The 20549-nt window shown below is 33.8% G+C and overlaps 1 protein-coding gene across 1 annotated transcript; it reads right to left on the bottom strand.

Moving 5' to 3' along the window:
* Positions 1-810: 810 nt before the first annotated feature.
* Positions 811-1425, bottom strand: LOC116116330. Its single transcript, XM_031402424.1, has one exon. The coding sequence runs from the start codon at positions 1423-1425 to the stop codon at positions 811-813; it is 615 nt and encodes a 204-aa protein (XP_031258284.1).
* Positions 1426-20549: the final 19124 nt, after the last annotated feature.

Raw genomic sequence — 20549 nt, 5'->3', positions numbered from 1 at the left:
CTTTATGTTGTATTTTCACTATACCTCGAAGGCTTGCCTAAGGTGCTTGAGGTGTTGTTCGACGATCTGTGACTTTACCAACATGTCATTGATGTAGACCTCCATGGAGTTTCCCAGCAAATTGGAGAACATTTTATTCACTAGTTGCTGGTAGGTGGCCCCAGTGTTCTTCAAGCTGAACAGCATCACTTCGTAGCAATATATGCCTCGTTCTGTGATGAAGGTGGTCTTCTCTTGGTCCTTTGGGTGCATTAGTAACTGGTTATATCTAGAGAAGGTGTCCATGAAGCTAAGCAGTTTGTATCCTGCGGTGGCATCCACTAGCATATCAACGTGGGGAAGAGGGAAAGAGTCTTTTAGGCAACCTTTGTTTAGGTCGATGAAGTCGTTGCAAACTCTCCATTTTCCATTCTTCCTTTTCACTAACACCACGTTTGCCGGCCAGTCTGGGTATTGAACCTCTCGGACCGAGCCATTCCCGAGCAGTTTCTCCATCTTTTCGTTGATCACCTTGTTTCTTTCTAGGGTGAATCTTCTTCTCTTCTACCTTATGGGAGGGACGCCCGGGTCGATATTTAGTTTGTGCATTATGGCCTCAAGATCGATCCCGATCATATCAAAGTGAGACAAAGCAAAACAATCTTGATTCTTCTCTAGGAAGTCTATCGGCTTTCTACGGATGTCAGGTGAGAATCGAGAGCCTATTTGTGTCTTTCGGTCTGGGAACTCCAGATGTATCTGGACCTCATCTAACTCCTCTATTGTTGGTTGTTCCGGTTTTGTATATCCGACTGGAGGTGTCTAGAGTTGCTACAAAGCGCCACGATTCGGTTTGAAGGCGTTTTGGTAGCAATCTCTGGAAGCTTTTTGGTCTCCTTTTATCTTTTTGATACCCCATTTGGGGAATCTGATTGTCTGGTAGAAGGTCGAGGGTACGACACGCATGCTATGAATCCATGACCGACCGAGGATCATGTTGCAGGGAGAAAGGGTGTCCAGTATCATGAAGGTTGTTTGTTGGTTAATCCCTTCGACATAGATTAGTAGGGCAATTTCTCCTAGGGTGTATTTTTGTTCTGAGTTGAATCCCATAAGGAGCGTTGGACGGCGGTTCATGCTTGATTCCTCCAGCCCCATCACCTTGAATGTTTCGAGGAACATGATATTGGCAGAGGAACTGGGATCTATCAATATTCTTTTGACAATGATGTTGGCGATCTGGAGAGTAACCACAAGCGCATCATGATGGGGGTTTAGTAATGTTGCTGCCTCGTTATCCACAAATTCAATTGTCAGGTTGGTAGCTCTTTGCTGTGGCAGTCTAGAATGTTGGAATTGTGGGTTGGCTGCAACCCGAGCATGACGCTTTGCTGCGGAGTAGCTGACTCCATTAACCTTTGATCCCCTTGAAATGACCCTGCACATTGCATCCGCTGGGGGTTCTTTTGGTGGCTGAGTAACCTAGCGCTGTCTGTTGGTGACGATGTTTTTTCCCTTGTCTATCAGGAACTCACAGAGGTGCCCTCTTTTCAGCAGCTCGACGACTTTGAGGCGAAGTGTGATGCAGTCAATGGTGTTGTGGTCATGATCTTCATGAAATTCATACCACTTATTGGTGTTTAGTTTTGCTCTAGGGTGTTTCAAATTGGTCGGCCATCTGACCACGTTTCCTATTTCCTTCATCACTGCTACCACTTTAGGTGGCTCAATATTAAGGTTGTAATCGGGTAGCTTATACTTGAGGGTTCATGGGACTCGTTGATCCCTGTCGAATGACGGTCTAGCTGACGTCTATTGTCTCGAACGAAAACTCTTCTCACTGTGTAAGGCTTCGCTGGTCTCGTGTTGCATCGTTTCTTGAGGCATCGAGCGCAACGATCCTCATGGGCGCTTTGCCGAGTTCGATGAACCTTATCTTCCTCCCACCTTATCTCAACCCAAGCACGAGCCAACACATCCTCCATGGCGCCGCAGTTGAACTTCGTGAGTTCTTTGTACAGCTCCCCATCTAAGATTAGGCCTTTCATGAAAGTGTCGACCACAGTTTCTTGGTTGAAAAAATGGGATGGATACCTTTTTGCGGTTGAATCGTCCCACGTAGTCTCGTAAGGGCTTTCCGCTGTGCTATCGGATTCGGTATAGGTCACCGGATAGCTTTTTCAATTTTTTGCTGCTAGCGAATTGCTTTACAAAGGTAACCATGAGGTAGGCAAATGAGGAGATGGAATGGTTTGGGAGGTTGGTGTACCACTATAACGCGGGCCCTACTAGGTTGGAGCAGCCGAAGCTTTTGCACATGCATGTTTCGTGAAAGTCCCTTGGTTTGGCGATGACAAACATTCTCTGCTTGTAAGAGGCTATGTGGTCAATTGGATCGGTAGTGTCGTCGTACGACTTCATGTTTGGGAAGGTGAACTTGCGAGGCATGTCTATGAGAGCTATGGTATCCACGAACGGCGATTCAACGAAGCTCTGAAGTTGACTCTTCTTTAGGGGTGTCGGCATCCCCAAGATTCGTTGGATCATGGCTTTTACTTCGGCTAGTCGTTTGGCTAGTGTTTGTTCCAGGGCGATTGGAGTAGAGGTGTTAAAGTTCTAGAGGAGTTGGGGGAAGACTCTTAGGTTAATGTGGATGGCTGTGCCGAATGGCACGTCTTGGTGAGTCGTTTCGGTTAGAGTCTGCATGAGGCGCATTTGTCGGTGTGCGAGAGGGGTGTCTACTTGCTGGAGAAGCGCGGTGTGGGCATGTGTCATGGTAGTTGGATGGGTAGATTCGTGAGGATGTTCCCCCTAGTTCGACTCAACCACATTTGTAGGGTTGCCTAGATCTTGGTTATTGTCGGCGCTGGTGAAGGTGCCACCATCTGGGCTCAGGAACAGTTGTCGGGGTTGAATGGGGGGTCGGGAAGTAGATGCGTGATGCTGGTTGAATGACCAATCTAGGAAGTAAAATTGATTTACCTTATCTTGGAGAGCTTGATTCTCGGTGTAGATGGTAACATTATATGTTTCTAGGGATTGATACCTCTTGTTGCTTTCCTTCACTAGTGTAGTGAGTGCTTCGATCTGGGCTGCGGTGTCTGGCGCTGCATTTTCGTTGGGATTTGCCATGAGGGCCGAACAGACTGGGAAAGGTTGAACAACAGGCCGCACTTGATCGTTTGGTTGGCAGGGCCCCACGGTGGGCACCAAATTGTAAACGCTAAAATTTATAATCGAGTTGAAGAATGAATCTTGTGAAGCAAGCCATTGACAACCTTGGTGGACCTGTGGGGTGCCTCCTAGTGTCTCTCAGGGAGTCCAAGCAATGCCAGGGGATTGAGATAGATTATGGGTTTGGTGATATGAGCAGTAGGGTTTTCTGATGATCTTTTCTCCCCTTATGGGTGGGCTGACCTTAGCTAATATAGTGAACCGCAAGGGCTTAAATCCTAGTGGGACTTTGAGTCCTATTTGGTAAGGGAACTCTTTTTTCGAGAAGAGATTGGATTCTTTGCCTCCATTTGTCGAGGCTTTGTCGGTAGAGGAGTTTGATTAGGATTCTGATACTCGTTATGGACTATTGTGGGTGAATGGGTCGGACCCAGTTTAACTTAACTCGAGGGATGACCTAACTCATAGAGCAGGCAGTTCCCAAGGTGTTCTAAGCATGGGCCCAATCGGGATTGGGCTAAGACTCTGGGCCGTCATTCATTACTGTTGCGGTTGGACCTCATCAGGTCCAATACGAATTTTGGCCCATACACATAGTCGTAAAAAATTTTATTCCCATTTTTGGATAGTTATAAATAAAAATAAACTCCATATTGTAATAAGTTATAATTATTCTAATTCCTGTCTTAAGGAAAGTTGCCTCCACATAGTAATAACTATCTGTATATTGTAAAAAAATATATGCTATGTTACATTAAATGTTTAAGATGAAATATTTATCTAAAGTTGTTTGGGACAATGATTTATGCTTTAGAATTGATACCACATCTTTTAACTTATGGGTACTACGGCAGTTCAAATCCGGATATCTGATCCGAATGGTCCTATTTCTGATCTGATCCGAATCCGATCCAAAATATGTGGTTATCTGATTTTTCGGATATTCGATTTTCCGAATCGGATAACTGGATATCCGAAATCTATCCGAATTTTAGAAAATTCTTATTAAAACTTTAAAATCAAATAATTCTTCTAATAAAATTGAAATTACAATGCATGATTATCAACAAATTAATCCACAAGTTGTTTAATGCAAACTAGGGGTGAGCACGAGTAGCGGTAGAACCAGAACCGGGGGGTAGAACCGGAACCTACCTGGAATCGGCACTGTGCGGGTAGGTTCCGATTCCAATTTTTTGGAACCGCTACTATACTGTTCCGGTTCCGGTTCTTGCATGTGGAGGAACAGGAACAGGAACCGAAACTGAAACTTGTAAAAAAGGTACCATGTTTGGAACCTTTAGGGGGTACCCGGTTTGGAACCTATTTGGAACCTGTTTTGGAACCTGTTTGGAACCTATTTTGGAACCTGGACTATAATGAAATATTTGTGAAATGTAAATAATGGGGGAGTTTCTATTATTTACATATAAAAAAATTAAAATAGAAAAAGTTAAATTTTTAGAATAACTTAATTAAATAAATATACGAATACAATTATACTTATTACATATGAATTACACCATATTAAAAGCTTTAATATATTATAATACATTAATATTAAAGTTTTGATTAATTAAGTGAATAATTGGAATTATGATCCAATTAAAAGTGTTTTACATTTTTAATGTTATTAAAATAATTATTTTTGAATAAAATCATATATTTGATTGAGTAATAATATATTTAGTTATTTACTTCAATTATCAAGTTCTAAGTATATCTATAATAAAGTAGTAATTAATTAATTATATATGATAAATTGATAAACATTAATAAATTTAATTACTAGTTAAATATCATACTTAATCAATTATAACATTACATTATAGTTAAATGATTACTTAATTAATTATAATTTTATAACATTACTTAATTGATTTATAGTATAATTAATTATAGCATTACATTAATTGATTACTACTTAATTAATTGACTTATCATTTATAACATAATTAAATAGTTAATTAATTACTTATAAGTTATAACTAATTAAATAGTAATAATTGACTTATAATAAAATTTAATTAATTATAGCATTACGTTATAGATTATAGTATAATTACTCAGTCAATTATAACATTTTTATAACATTAGTACAAACTTAATTAAATGATTAAAATTTAATTAATTATAATATTATATAAAAATTTATAGTATGATTACTTAATAGTTAATTCACTATAACATTACATTATGTATATTATGTATTAATTATACATTACATAATATAATTACTTATAGATTATGTCATTATATTATAAATATTAGTAATTACTATTTACTACATAAACATTAGCATAATACTTAATTAATGATAAGAAATTTAATTAATATAATATTACCTTATAAACATTTCATTATAAACATTAATTAAGCATTACTTATAGTTAAATATTACTCAATAAATTAATATTTATATATTTACATTATATATTATGATCACTTACTTAATTATAGCATTACATAATTAAATGATTACATAATTACATAATTAGTTATGAATTTATAACATTACATATAAACTATTAATTTACTATATTTTTATATTTTTTAATTAAACATTAAAATTTAATTAATTATAACATTACCTTATATTTTATAAATAGATTACTTTCAATTATTCAATTATAACATTCTATTATAAGCATTAGTATATTAATTAAATGATTTGAAATTTAATTAATTATAATATAAATTATAGATTATGTATGATTACTAATATTCATTATACATTACATTATACTATATTACTATATAGTATGATTATATAATTAATATAACATTACATATTAAATGATTATTAATTGATTATGAGTTATGATATTATGTTTTAAACATTAGAAATACTATTTACTACAAAACATTAGCACAATACTTATAAAATGATAAGAAATTTAATTAATTATAACATTACCTTATAAACATTTCATTATAAACATTAATTAAGCATTACATTATAGTTAAATAATTACTTAATTAAATTATAATATTATTATATTACATATATTATGATCACTTACTTAATTATAGCATTACATAGTTAAATGATTATATAATTACTTAATAGTTATGAATTTATAACATTACATTAAAACATTAGTAATTTACTATATTATTACATTACTAATTAAACGATTAAAAATTTAATTAATTATAACATTACCTTATATATTTATAATATGATTACTTAATCAATTATAACATTCTATTATAACATTAGTATATTAATTAAATGATTTGAAATTTAATTAATTATATATTAAATTATAGATTATAGTATATTACTAATTCATTATAACATTAAATTTACTTTATAGTATGATCATATAATTAATATAACATTACTAATTAAATGATTACTTAATTAATTGAGCTATGTATTATGTTTTAAACATTATTATTACTAATTTACTACATAAACATTAGCCCAAACTTAATTAAATAATAGAAAATTAATTAATTATACATTACCTTATAACATTTTTATAAACATTAATTAAGCATTACATTTGTAATAACTGCTTTATACTACTATATTCATAAAAACATATCAATAAAATACAATACATATCAAACTAGTTGGCCCAAAAAAAAAAAAAAAAAAAAATTTTTATTTAATATCATTTTTACATAAAACAGTATCATTAACAAAAGTTCTCAAAAGTGTGTGGACAGTACAACTGCTCTCCCTCGCCCGCTGACGTCCATCCACTGCGTATTCACTGGAACCTGCAAACATAGAAACAACGGGGTGAGCACCAACTAAGTCTCAGTGTAAATCCTCTACTTGTCTATCCCCGTAACATTATCTCTTAATTCTTCCTTACACTATTCTTTTCTCATTTCTGTTTTCTTTCTGTTCCTGTTTCTGATATTCTTTGCTATACACCCCTCTGGTGTATGTCACGGCCTCATCTTACCGGAGGCACAGCCCGGAACTCAACCCGCTCTGCTGACTTTACACTTTTTCTCTTTCTGTTCTTTCTATTTCCTTGTTTCTCATTCTTACTTCTTGGAATGTCACGGCCTCATCTGACCGGAGGCATGGCTGGCGCTACCACTCTACGTGACTTCTACTCGTTTCTCTACCGATCGGATTTGGTCATGCATGGATTCGGAATCCTTGGCCATGTGAGTGTACATTCTTTCTCTATATCTCTTAAATGTCATGGCCTTTCTTATCGAGGGCACGACTGATCTCATGTTCCACTCTACGTGACGGTCACGACCCCATCTGACCAGAGGTACGCTAGGGACACAAGCACCCATTCTCGTGACTCTACTCATCACTCACGGTTCCCCATCGCACAACTTAATCTATTCCTTCTTTAGCTCTTAGAGTAGCTTGTGCACAAGATCTCTACTCTTCTCTCTAGCTACTCATCATAATGTAGGTTGACTCTTAGAGTATTCTCTATTTTTTCTCAACTCTTTCCAAGTTATTTCTCAATGCACAATTACTCATATGGATGGTTCATGCTCATTAATGCACTTAGGAAATGCCAATATGCAATGTTGCAATAAGTAAGGTTCATAATTCATTCTCATGCTTCTCTTAACATTTCATCAAACAACTCTGTGCACATAAAACTCTTCTTTAATTACAACTCTGTTTCTCTTTTTAACCATCCAAATCGGAATAAACTCCCTTCCATGGGCATAACCCCTATCATAGAAGAACACTCCAATATATATATTCAATCTCTTTCACTTCATCTAAACTCCTTACACATCAACACTTCTTATAAAGAAAAGTATCCAACAACTCCACATGAATACTCATCTCCGTTTAAGTTCTCAACAAGTAGACATATATCTCTCCTCAAATTATAAATAACATACATGTAACATGCATACATACTTTCTACTAAATCTCTACTCCAATTCTCAAATTTCAACTTCGGTTAGGATTTACTTACCTTGTGATGAAAACTCACACTGGTATTTTTTTTTTCCTTTGCTTGCTTGACTTTTCTCTACCCTTTAAACAATAAAACCGTATAACTTTAATATACAATATACACAAACCTCAGATCCAAAGCAAGAATCCTTACCTTAGGATGACTTAGCTTGATTTTCTACTCCATCATCTCCAAAAAGCCCTTTAAAAAAATCCTTGAACTAATGAAAAGGAATTGAGAGGAAGTGAAAGGAGAATGGCGGTGGAGAAGAAGATGAATGAATGGGTTTCTAAAGTTAAACCCTTATCATCTCATATTTTCTCCATCCTTCCCATTTTACCCGTACTCTTTCTTAAAAATTCCACTTTTGCCCTTTTAATCTTTACAAATGTACCTCCAAATACTATTCTCCATGCAAATTCCTTGCATTTCACTCCCCACTTTTCCTGTTAATTAGAGGTAGAATGGTCATTGTGCCCCAAAGGAATTCTCTAAGACTTATACAACTTTTTGTTAGGCTCGTCGCCGCGGCGAAGACATTTCTTTGCCCCGGCGAAACTTCACAGAACCTACACCGTGGGTTGCATGGCCTCATCGCCGCGGCGACGATTATTCTTCGCCCCGGCGAAGACTGTAACCCCAAAATCCACCAAGTCTCTACATTTCAGGGCAACCATTCAACCAAACCAACACATCCATTCAACCAAGGGCCTACCAAACCATACTAACAATATTTCAATTCACATAAAGTAAATAAGAAACATTAGCTACGTACCTCGAGTGGGCGTTCACATTATTTTAAATATTACTCAATTAAATTATATATTATTATTTACATTATATTATGATCACTTACTTAATTATAGCATTACATAGTTAAATGATTACATATTACTTATTAGTTATGAATTTATAACATTACATTATAAACATTAGTAATTTACTATATTATTACATTACTTAATTAAACGATTAATTTTAATTAATTATAACATTACCTTATATTATAATATGATTACTTAATCATTATAACATTTATTATAAACATTAGTATATTATTAAATGATTTAAATTTAATTAATTATAATTAAATTATAGATTTATAGTATGATTACTTAATTCATTATAACGTTACATTATACTATTATAGTATGATCTATTTAATATAACATTACTATTAATAATTACTTAATTGATTTGAGTTATGATATTATGTTTTAAACATTAGTAATTAGTAATTACTACATAAACATTAGCACAATACTTAATTAAATGATAAGAAATTTAATTAATTATAATATTACCTTATAACACTTTCATTATAAACATAAATTAAGCATACATTATAGTTAAATTTCTCAATTGAATTATATATATTATATTACATTATATTACGACCCCTTACAATATATAGCATTACATAGTTAAATGATTACTAATAACTTAATTAGTTTATGAATTTATAACATTACATTATAAACATTAGTAATTTACTATATTATTACATTACTTAATAAATGATTAAAAATTTAATTAATTTAACATTACCTTATATATTTATAATATGATTACTTAATCAATTATAACATTCTATTATAACATTGTATATTATTAAATGATTTGAAATTTAATAATTATAATATTAAATTATAGATTATAGTATGATTACTTAATTCATTATAACATTACATTATACTATTACAGTATGATCATATAATTAATATAATATTACATAATTAAATGATTACTAATTGATTATGACATTATATTTAAACATTAGTAATTTACTAATTTACACAATACTTAATCAAATGATTATAATTTTATTAATTATAACATTATATAATAAATTTATGGTATGATTATTTAATTATTATAACATTCTATTATAAATATTACAATACTTAATTAAATGATTAATATTTAATTAATTATAATATTACATTTAATTAAATAGTATATTACTTAATTAATTATAACTACAATTTGCATTGTAGTATGATCACTATAATTAATTATAACATTACAATTTACATTGTAGTATGATCACTTATTTAATTATAACATTACTAGTTTCTAATATTAAATTTACTAAATTATATTTGGTATATTATAAATATCCAATTGACCAGTTATAACATTAAATTAATAAATTTATAAACATTAATAATTTATTAACTTATCAAATAGACCCCTGGCAATGTTAGAAATTAGTATAAAGAATGGGGTATCTTTGTAATTTTACATTTGCAAACAAAGCAAAATGCCCAATTTGATTAGGGTATCTCAAATTTACAAATTCTCCTCTCCTCCATTCTCTCTGGCCTCTGCGACTCTGCCGTCTTCTGCTCTGTTTGTCTACTTTTCTGGTTCTTCTCCATTCTCTCTGCCGTCTTCTTCTATTGTGTTTTCTACTTTTCTGGAACTTCAAGTGTTGATTCTTCGCGGCATATTACTTAGATTGAAGGTACATATCTGCGTGATATGAAACTAAGCACAATGCTATGTATGAATTATGATTGATTGCTATGTATGATTGAATTTTATTACTTAGATTGAAGGTGCACGTCTGCTGCAATTTACGGTAGTTGCAAGCTGCTGCTGTAAATTGCAGCAGAGCAGTAGTTGATTTGTAGCAGCAGCAGTTGCAAATTGTAGCAGTTCCAAAATTGGGTGAGAGTTAGCATTTAATAATAACATTAGTAGAGTTAGTTGAGTTACCGGGTCTTCATTTTGAAGAAAGAGGGAGAGATGGCGAGTGGGTGGCTGAAGAGTGAGAGTTGGTTATTCACGCCTATAGTCTATAGAATTTGCAAGCCTCTGTTGTTTATAAATATTCCTTTGCAGTATGTGCTTAATTTTTTGTTTAATAATCTCAATACTTAACTAAATGGTTTTAAACTTTTAATAACTTCATTATTGATGGTGCTTTCTTTTTCTCACGCTTAATTTTATTAATATTTTTATGCAGACAAGTCAAATTTCTATGGTGCCGTTGGACTTATATTTTAAGCATGTACAAATCATATATGTTCCTTAAATTTGTCTTTTGTTTTGGAAAAGGGAAATTCCCTTATAGAAAACTAAGGGTGTATTATTTACAATATAGTTGATACAATTTGTTGTTTCTTAAATTTATTTTAAGTTATTAGTAAATAAATTTATTTAATGTTTTTACTTTTTGAAGCTACTAATTGACTTTCTTGTGTTTATTGTGTAGAAATGATTGGACTTCAATCACTTGACGAAGGAACATCCATGCCTAATTTGGAGCATTAGACATGGGTCATGTACTTATGTTATGCTTTTTGGGTTGTTTTGTAGTTTTATAATTGTAGTGATTGAAATTAGTGGGAGAATAAAAAAACTTGGTGATAGTTTCTAACTTTCTATATTGTTGTTTGTTTAAATGATTTTGGTGAAGTTATTTTATGTGAATGGTGATGAATAATTGTTTGTGTTTTGGTTTTGATTGACGAATTTTATGTGAATTGTGATGAATTGATTGAATTCAAGTGTTGCTTAGAGATTACAGGTTATGAGTTACATTGGACACAAATAAATGAATAATCAAAATTTGTTAGGGGTGTATTTGTAAACTTATAAGGTGTTTTTGTTATTTTTTAAACTAATAGAGGGGTAATTGATTTTTTACAGGGTACCCCGGAAAGGAACCTGCACTGTATGGTTCCGGTTCCTTTTTTTGGGAACCTGCATTGTCCGGTTCCGATTCCGGTTCTCCTAGAAAATGCAGGGTACCCGAAACTGCTCACCCCTAATGCCAACTTAACATAGAATCTATTACCCAAATTACAATTACAAATTTAATAAAAAGACAAACAAAACAGCCAACTTAATACTAATACATTTTTTTATCTTCATGGCAACTTCATCACACTGACTTCACTTTATTTCCTTCCTGGACTGCATTGCAAGCAGGGTTCTTCATTCTCAAGTTAAAGCTTGCCTTTATGCTTCCAACCTGCAATTTACAAAATACAAACTTTAAGTCTAGAATTTATGCTTATTTAATTATTCATCCCTAAAATTTAATTCAGCCTACTAATATATAAAGACAACATCATGTTAGCAACCTCTAAAATGTCCAACCAATGTTAATGGATCCAAAACAGCAAGTATACAACCAACAAAGTCATACTCATAAATTAAAACACTTCTATTTTTCCAATCAAACAAACCAGCCCCACCAATTGGCTGGATTTTCCCACTTCAACAATCAACACATTACACAATACAACATCAAATAACCAGAAGGCAATCAACAACATTCTTTATCCAACATATATAATTAAATTGTATTTGGGGAAAAAAAATCATATTCTTGGTAAAACTAATTAAACAATAAAAAATCAATATTCTACCTTTTGGGGGGCTGCACCAATACAAAATGACATAGAAATGGTCTTAGACTCTTAGTCAACGATCATCTAGATAAACACGAGAATTTTCCATTGCCAAAGGTGAAATCCCTACAAAAAGTTGGACAAAAACATAATATGAGTAATGATACCAAATATATTTAACACGAAAGATATAAGTTATAACTAAATATTAATTATTTGAAAATAAAGCAAAAGTTTTACCTGACTCAATTTCTGATAATTTATCCAAGCTCTCCTCATTGACGAACGGTGCACGCATAGCCCGAATCCAATCTTATGCACAAATAAGAGCCTCTATTGACTTAGGAGTAAGAGAACTACGAAATGAATCTAATATACGACCCCCAGTACTAAAAGATCACTCCGATGCAATAGTAGAAATAGGCATAGCCAAAACATCTCGTGCCATCAAAGAGAGAATTTGATATCTTGATGAATTCATCTTCCACCAAGTCAAGATATCAAAGTTCTCATCTTCCTCATCTTCACATGCTTCCTTTAAATATTTTTCCAACTCAGATTTAGGATCCAAAGCATGTTGTCCAACCTTTTGCTTTTTAAACATAGCCTTCATAGCGACTTGAGGAGCAACATTTGCATCAGTCAAATCAATATTTCTTGCAAGTTTAGTTTGTTGACTTGATTGCGCACTGGGAGAAGCCTTAGCCAAACTATATTCCTCAAATAGAGCAAACAAAGTGTCATGCACTTTCGTTTTTAGTTTACCAGCTTTATCATCATCATACGACTTATCAATAGCCTAATATACATATTCTAACTTTTTGTTGGGATCCAATACCCCTGCATTGATTTTATCAACATTTCCCCAATATTTTTCTTGTTTTCCTCTCATTTTTGCTGCCATCAAACGTAAGCTCGGATCATTACTTGTACACCATGTCAAAATCTTCAAGCCAATTCCATATATCTCCTCCATGTATACATTAGCGGTAACATAAAGGGAACCTAACACACGTAGAGTTGCATCATAAAAAACTTTCAAAAAAGGCAATAAGTATCGAGCATATTCCTAATCAGTAGGCGTAGGCAAACCCCTTGACCTTTCCCCGCTAGAAAGCTCTTCTCTATACTTATTATCTTGGATTTCCAACAAGTCAAATGCTTTCTGAAATTTTAAAGTGACATCCAACATCAAGTAAGTGGAGTTCCACCTTGTTTCTACATCAAGAACTAAACGAGTTTTTGTTTCAATTTTTTCTTGCTCCACACACTCATTAAACCTATGTAATCTCGCTAGAGAAGACCTCACATATCTCACCACAGAACGAATTCTAAATATTGAGTCGTCCATGTCTTTTAACCCCTCTTTAATAGTTAGACTCAATAAATGTGCACAATATCTCATGTGAAGAAAGGAACCATTCAACACACTTCCATTCCAACGTTCTAACCGATGTTTAAGATAAGTTATTCCAACCCTAGTTAGTAAATACGCATTTTATACGTAAATTATACGGTGATCCGTATAATTCGCGTATAAAACACGTATTTACGCACTTTTTAAATGACTGCCGAATTATTCGCGAATTATTGGAACATCCGTATAATTCCGTATAATTCCCGTATAATTCGCGAATAATTCGCAAATTATTGCAAAAGAAAAAAAAACTTGATTGAAACGACGTAGTTTTGGTGGGGGAAGAAGAAATCAGTGGGTAAGGGAAGAGATTATTCACGAACTAACCACCATCTCACACCTCCGGCCTCCCCACTTCCAGCGTAGCCCCTCACTGAGTACGGCCCCCAATGATTTACATCCCCGCTATTGAATTTCAGGATTTCTTTCATACTTTTTTCATTTGTTGGTTCTGATTTCGGTGGCTGATGATTCATGATTTTAGTTTAAAGTGTTATTTTGGAAAGGAGGGTAGGCTAGGTGGCCACTGGGGATTCGCTGGAAGGTGGAGGCGCTGGGAAGGAAGGGGTGCATGAGGTGGTTGGGCTTTGCGGAACTGGGAAGGGTTGATGACTGTTTGCTGCTCTGCGGCAGCTGTGTGGCGTGACTTGTGAGACAGTGAGAGTGAGTTGGTGGGTCATGGGTGCTGGTGAAGAATAAGCATTAAGCGGTGGCGTTTTATGTAGAAAAAGATTAATAAATCCTTTTATTGAATTATTTTATTTATTGATTAATCTTATATTTCAGGTTGCATTGTAACACTAATTTGTGAGGCAAAATTTTAGTTCTTGATTTAATATAATTTAATGGATTAATGGGAAGTTAAAATTGGTTATATTTAATATCAAACTTATCAAGTTTTAAATTAGTAAAGAATGATGGCTAAATATTGTGTTTGAGTTTGGAGACTATAATTTGAATATCAGTTATATATTGTATATTTGTGTTATTGGTTAATTAAATACTTTGCATTTGAAATTTTATATTAATTTTAACTAGATAATCCATAAAAGTGTTAAAACTAAGATTGATATTGCCGTATTTTTTAAAACGTATTATTGACAATGCACCGTATTAAACCCGTATATACCCGTACCGTATTTTTCCCGTATCCGAATTTTATGGCCGAATTTTTATAAACGTATTTTTCATCGTTTGCCGTATTATACCCGTAAAATTCCCATACCCTTTTTTTACCGTACCCGTATTTACTAACTAGGATTCCAACATCGTTAGAATTTGCATTGTCAACCGTCACGATGAACACCTTAGAAATACCTCAATCAATCAAATATCTTTCAATTGAATTTCCAATAATTAAACCTTTATGGCTAGTAATCGGACCAAAGTTTAAAATTCTTTTGTTCATTTTCCAATCATCATCAATAAAGTGAGCCGTAAGACACATGTAATTAAGGTTTTGACAAGATGTTCATGTATCAGTGGTTAGACAAACACTATGAGAGTATTTACTAAGATAATTTTTCAACTTTTGTCTCTCATCAATATAAATGTTCAAACAATCCCTAGCCACAGTAATACGAGAGGGAACTTGAAACCTTGATTGTGCTACACTCATCATGTATCAGAACCCCTCATGCTCCATATGCCTAAACGGTAACTCATCAATAATTATCATTTTAGCTATAGCTTGTCTAATCATATCTTGATCAAATTTCCAAGTCACAAGTGAATGAGGTGTGGAGGTGAAAGTAGGTGCAACGCCACTAGAGAAGTCACCTGAGTGTTGTTGAAAAACTAAGGTTTTTTTGGCTCTTGTCCCCTAAATTGAAAGGGTATTTATAACACCGGTTTAAGTGATTACGTAGAACAGTAGTACCACTTTTACTTGCACAACCAAGACAAGCCCCACAATAATTACATAAAGCTGTCATTTTCTCCATATTCTCACAATCATTTTTACTGAAATAGTTCCACACATCAGAAGCATTCTTCCTAGTACTACTAGTAGTAGAACTTACACGTTTGGATGCTCGTGGTGGTGGTGGTGGTCATGGTGGTGGTAGTATTCCTGGTGGAGACACGACATTTTCAGGAGTAGGATTCACATTGCCACTTGTCATCGGTGTCGACATATGAACGACATTTGAAGTCCCACAAGTAGTACTATTATTTTCACTGGTAGATGACATCTACAATATCAATACAAAAGAATATATCAATTAAAACATTTGAAATAAATAATTAACGAGTAAAAACAACCAAAATAAAGTGAACTGCCCAAAATAAAGTGAAATAATGCAATCATGCCTTTATTAGCCACACAACAACTTATATAATTATTCATCTCTTTCCCATCATATGTTAAATAAAATGTACATCCACGTTGTCAACATTGGACAACAAGACAAACAACATCATCTTCTATATATACACATTTCTTCTGGGCACATAAACACACTTACTTTTAATTGCTCTCTTAACTCTTAAGTTTTAATTTCTTGTATCTATATACTTTGCCAAAATGCCAAAGCAATTCCAGCAAAACGGTGGGAGAAGAGCTCCAAAGGGACACTTCGTAGTTTATGTGGGTGAAGAATTAAGGAGATTAATTGTTCCATTATCTTACTTGAAGAATCCAACTTTCTCGCAACTGCTTGATAAAGCTACTGAAGAGTATGGTTTTGATAGTAGTTCACTATTAATTTAATTTCTTCTTTATTCTACAAACTACAAAGTAATTGTGTGATTAGAAAAGAGTTGGGAGTTGTTATTAATCATGTTAGGTATAATTATAAGAACCTTTACTGTTTAAGAAAGTTCAGATTTTTTGAATAATTCGTTCTTCAATTATACAGCAGAGACTTTTGATTTTGAAGTTGATCTCTTTGAACAATTGCTTCCTTTTTAAATTTCTGTATCATACCTTTTGAAAACGATAAAATTTTGACTTTACAATAGAAAACACTACAATTTCGAAAGGGAAAAAGAAAATTCAGCAAATCTAAAGAAATTTGAAAACCCATTTCTTGGTATTTACTAGAAAAAAGAAACCAATCACTAAAAAAAATTTCCTTGAAAGAATATTTTTTACAGCTAATTAACAATAATACAACAACAAACAACTTGAAATTTTCTAATGAACAAAAAGGAATCGGATCTTATTGTATGGAAAATATAACTACATCACAAATCTAATAGGGAAATTATATCCATTAAACTTGTACAGAATAAAAATAATTAAACAAAAAGCAAGAGAAACAAGGTTTGTGTTAGTAATTAAAAGTAAAAATGAAAAGTAAATAGTTATGGGCTATAAAAAGAGATGGAAGATAAAAGAAGAGATGAGATATGGAGATGAATATGAATATGATTGTTTGTACTTACGATCGATTTGGGGCTTCAATTAGGGATTTAGGAAAGGAATTGACGATTTGGGGCTCCCTGATTCCAATGTTGATGACGATCTTGGCTTTGATGGTGGAAGGAGTGAGTGAGAGAGATGACGATGGTGAGTTGGTGACTGTAAGTGAAGACTGAAGAATGAAGATGGCGATGGTGAGTTTGTGACTGTCAAGGGAGCTAGAGTTAGATTTAGGTTCAGTTTGAGTTAAATTAAAATTGTAGTGTTATTTGAAATTTGAAAGGGGTGTGCATAAAAATCAAAACGACGTAGTTTTAGTAAAATCCGGATCGAATACAGATATCTGCTTTTTTAGCAACCCCGATCCAGATATTCAGATTTTCTAAAATTATGATCCGTATCCGATCCGAATTTTCGGATATCTGGTTTTTTCGGATCGAAGCGAAGCAGATCCGGATCGAATATCGAATTTTTTTGAACAATCTTAATAAGTACATTACTCGCTAGCATGGACATCTTCTTATTGAAGCCAAAATATTTCTAGCGTCTCAAGTATATTTAGAGCTTCTTCGCATGAATTTTTTTGTATCTCTATACTATCATACTCATGATTATTTCCTTTCTATTCTTGTCTAATTATAGCAATGATTTCTTCTTCAAATAAATCATATATGACTTGTTTTTCATTTGGATGATTGAGAAAGATAATATCCATTCGATTAGTGTGGTGAAGTTGTTGAATATAATCATTCAATTCTACTATGACTCTTTGATTCTCCTCCTCCATTTAATTTGTAACTTGCAATTCATTGACATCGAGGGTCCTAATCTTGCAATGTTTAAAACAATTGACAATTGTCTGTGGTTTCACATCAATTTACCATGCAACAATTGCATTTACAATTCCATCAAGGACACTTATATTTGCTAGTTCCAAGACATGATCTTCTATTCATTTCAAAAGTAGGCAATTGAAGTGTTGAATTTGAAATCCTAATACTATTAAAACATGAATTTAAATCTTAATATTGTACTACTAAAACATGAATTATAAAATAAAATAAAATTTGTAACTACACCTCTATTAAGTAATAATCTCCTTATAGTAATAAAATTAGTTTGTCCCACCATTATGACTATAGAGAGGTTTTACTGTATATACTTAATCTCGTCAATTATCCTAGTCAGAAAAAATTGGTCTACAAACAAAGAGGAAACGATATGTTCCCACCCGAGGTTTAGCGAAATCCCAAATTGTCACCCTTGGTTTAATTTATTCTAGATTCTTACCTTTAAACTAATACCATTTTCTTTATTTTAACAATTAAAGGGTAAAAGCATCATACTAACCCATTCCGATTATGTGCACTCTCTTTTTCTTCACCGTGGCTCTCTCTCTCTCTCTCTCCCTCTTTGTTCCTCTCGTTTTCTCCCTCTCTCTACACTATTTCTTCACAATGGCCTCCCATCTTCTTCTCTTTCTCTCTTCCCTTTCTTTTTCCTCTTTTCTTATCATTCCCCTCTCTTTGGCAGTGGTGTGTTTGGGTTGGGTTTCACTCACCTACTACTAATTTGACTGCCAACTTGGACCTTCGCCGCTGTTGTGTTGTTTGGAGTGTTGTTCATTTGTTTGGTAATTGTGAGAGTTGTTTGCTTGTAGTTTTTGGAGGAGTTTGTTGATGGTTTGTGTGTAGTTTGGAGTTGGGTTGTTGTCATTGGAGTTTGATTTTGGAGTTGATTGTATGTGTTCGTTTTGATTTGTTGGTGAGACGTTGCCACCCATCGTCGCCACCCATCACCACACCCCTTTTGCCTTTTCCTTCCCAAACCCAACTCTGCCCCTTCAGCCATAGTCTCACCGTCCTCCAGAAAACCCTCACCAACACTACCCGAACCAACTGTCGTTTCCACCTCGCCAAGACCTCGCCCTTTAAAAGCAGTCAGGTGATTGTCGTTGCTAGTGCCACCGTCTTCCCCTCAATTACACTTCTGCTCAATCGTCGATGCCTCAACTTTCCTCACCATCATCGGACTCAGCGACAACCCTTACAATCACTCATGTCCATTGTTGGGTGGAGTTGATTTCTTTTTGGGTGTTCGCTGGGGCAATTTAGCGAACACCTTGTGTGCATCGGCTGAACAAAGAAGAAAATGATGTCGAAGGAAGTGGTAAAGGCCGGAAAACACACAAACAAGTCCCCTAAGCTTCACACTTTCCACAACTAAAACCAATTTCACTAAAAAAACTCCTAAATCTGCTCCAATTACAACCCAAACACAACTACACCACAAAGGGATCCTAGGGTTAGCCAGCGATGAACGGTGAGCGAATTTGGTTAGGTTTGATAGGGCTTTAGTAGTAGAGAGGCTAGGGAGTCTTTTGGTGGTGGTTGGTCAGATTTTGGAAGTCCGGTTTGGCTGGAATTTGGCTTGAAAGTGGTGGAATGAAAATTGCAAAATCTGGCTAATGGGGGAGTGATGGCAGTTAATGGAGGTATGAGTCTTGTAGAGGACACTAAGAGGGTTCAGTAGGTGGTCACATAATAGATTTTGGACACCGAAATCGGTCGAAAAGTGGCCGAGAACGCGATGGGTGTCGTTGCTAACATGCGCCTCAATAGTAAAACCGAAACGATGAAGATGAAGATGAGAGTGCAATTTAGTAATAGTACTTCTGCATCTATGTCAAAATTCTACAACAATTAACTGTGTTAGTTTAAGGTTAAGAATCTAGAATAAATTAAACCAGGGTGGTAACTTGAGATTTCGCTTTATAAAAGTAATGCCAAAAATATACTTCAATTTTCTCAAGAATTTGAGACAAGGCTCAAAAATCAGATTTCAAAAACATAAAGAAAGAGAGGAAACTTGGTTGATAAGGGTAATTTTGTTGGCTAATTATTAATATCCCTATTTTAAAGGTAGTTTCTCATTTACCCCTTGAGGGATACTTAAGTCTTTAATGCATCCACAATTCTAAATAAGTAGTAAAAACCCCCCTAATGATATTACTTTGTCTTCTTAAGTGAGCTTATATGTATTGAATTATGTTAATGTTTTGGTGAATTCTATCCAAATGCATGCATACTTACAGTTGAGTAAAACAATAATAAAAAACGTAAGACAACAATAAAAAGTAATAAAAAACATGTATTCCAAAAGCAATTCATCTAGTTCATCTTCTTCGAATGCAAATGTAAGCAAATATCAAGAGATAAATTGGAAGCATTATCAAGTTTTTCAACAAGAAATGTGATTGTATGGTTAAAACATTNCCTAAGCTTCACACTTTCCACAACTAAAACCAATTTCACTAAAAAAACTCCTAAATCTGCTCCAATTACAAC

Source organism: Pistacia vera, unplaced genomic scaffold, assembly GCF_008641045.1.
Source record: "Pistacia vera cultivar Batoury unplaced genomic scaffold, PisVer_v2 Contig77, whole genome shotgun sequence".
Classification (NCBI taxonomy): Eukaryota; Viridiplantae; Streptophyta; class Magnoliopsida; order Sapindales; family Anacardiaceae; genus Pistacia; species Pistacia vera.
Note: the sequence above shows the minus strand (reverse complement) of the source record. Positions and strands in the feature narration are given on the sequence as shown.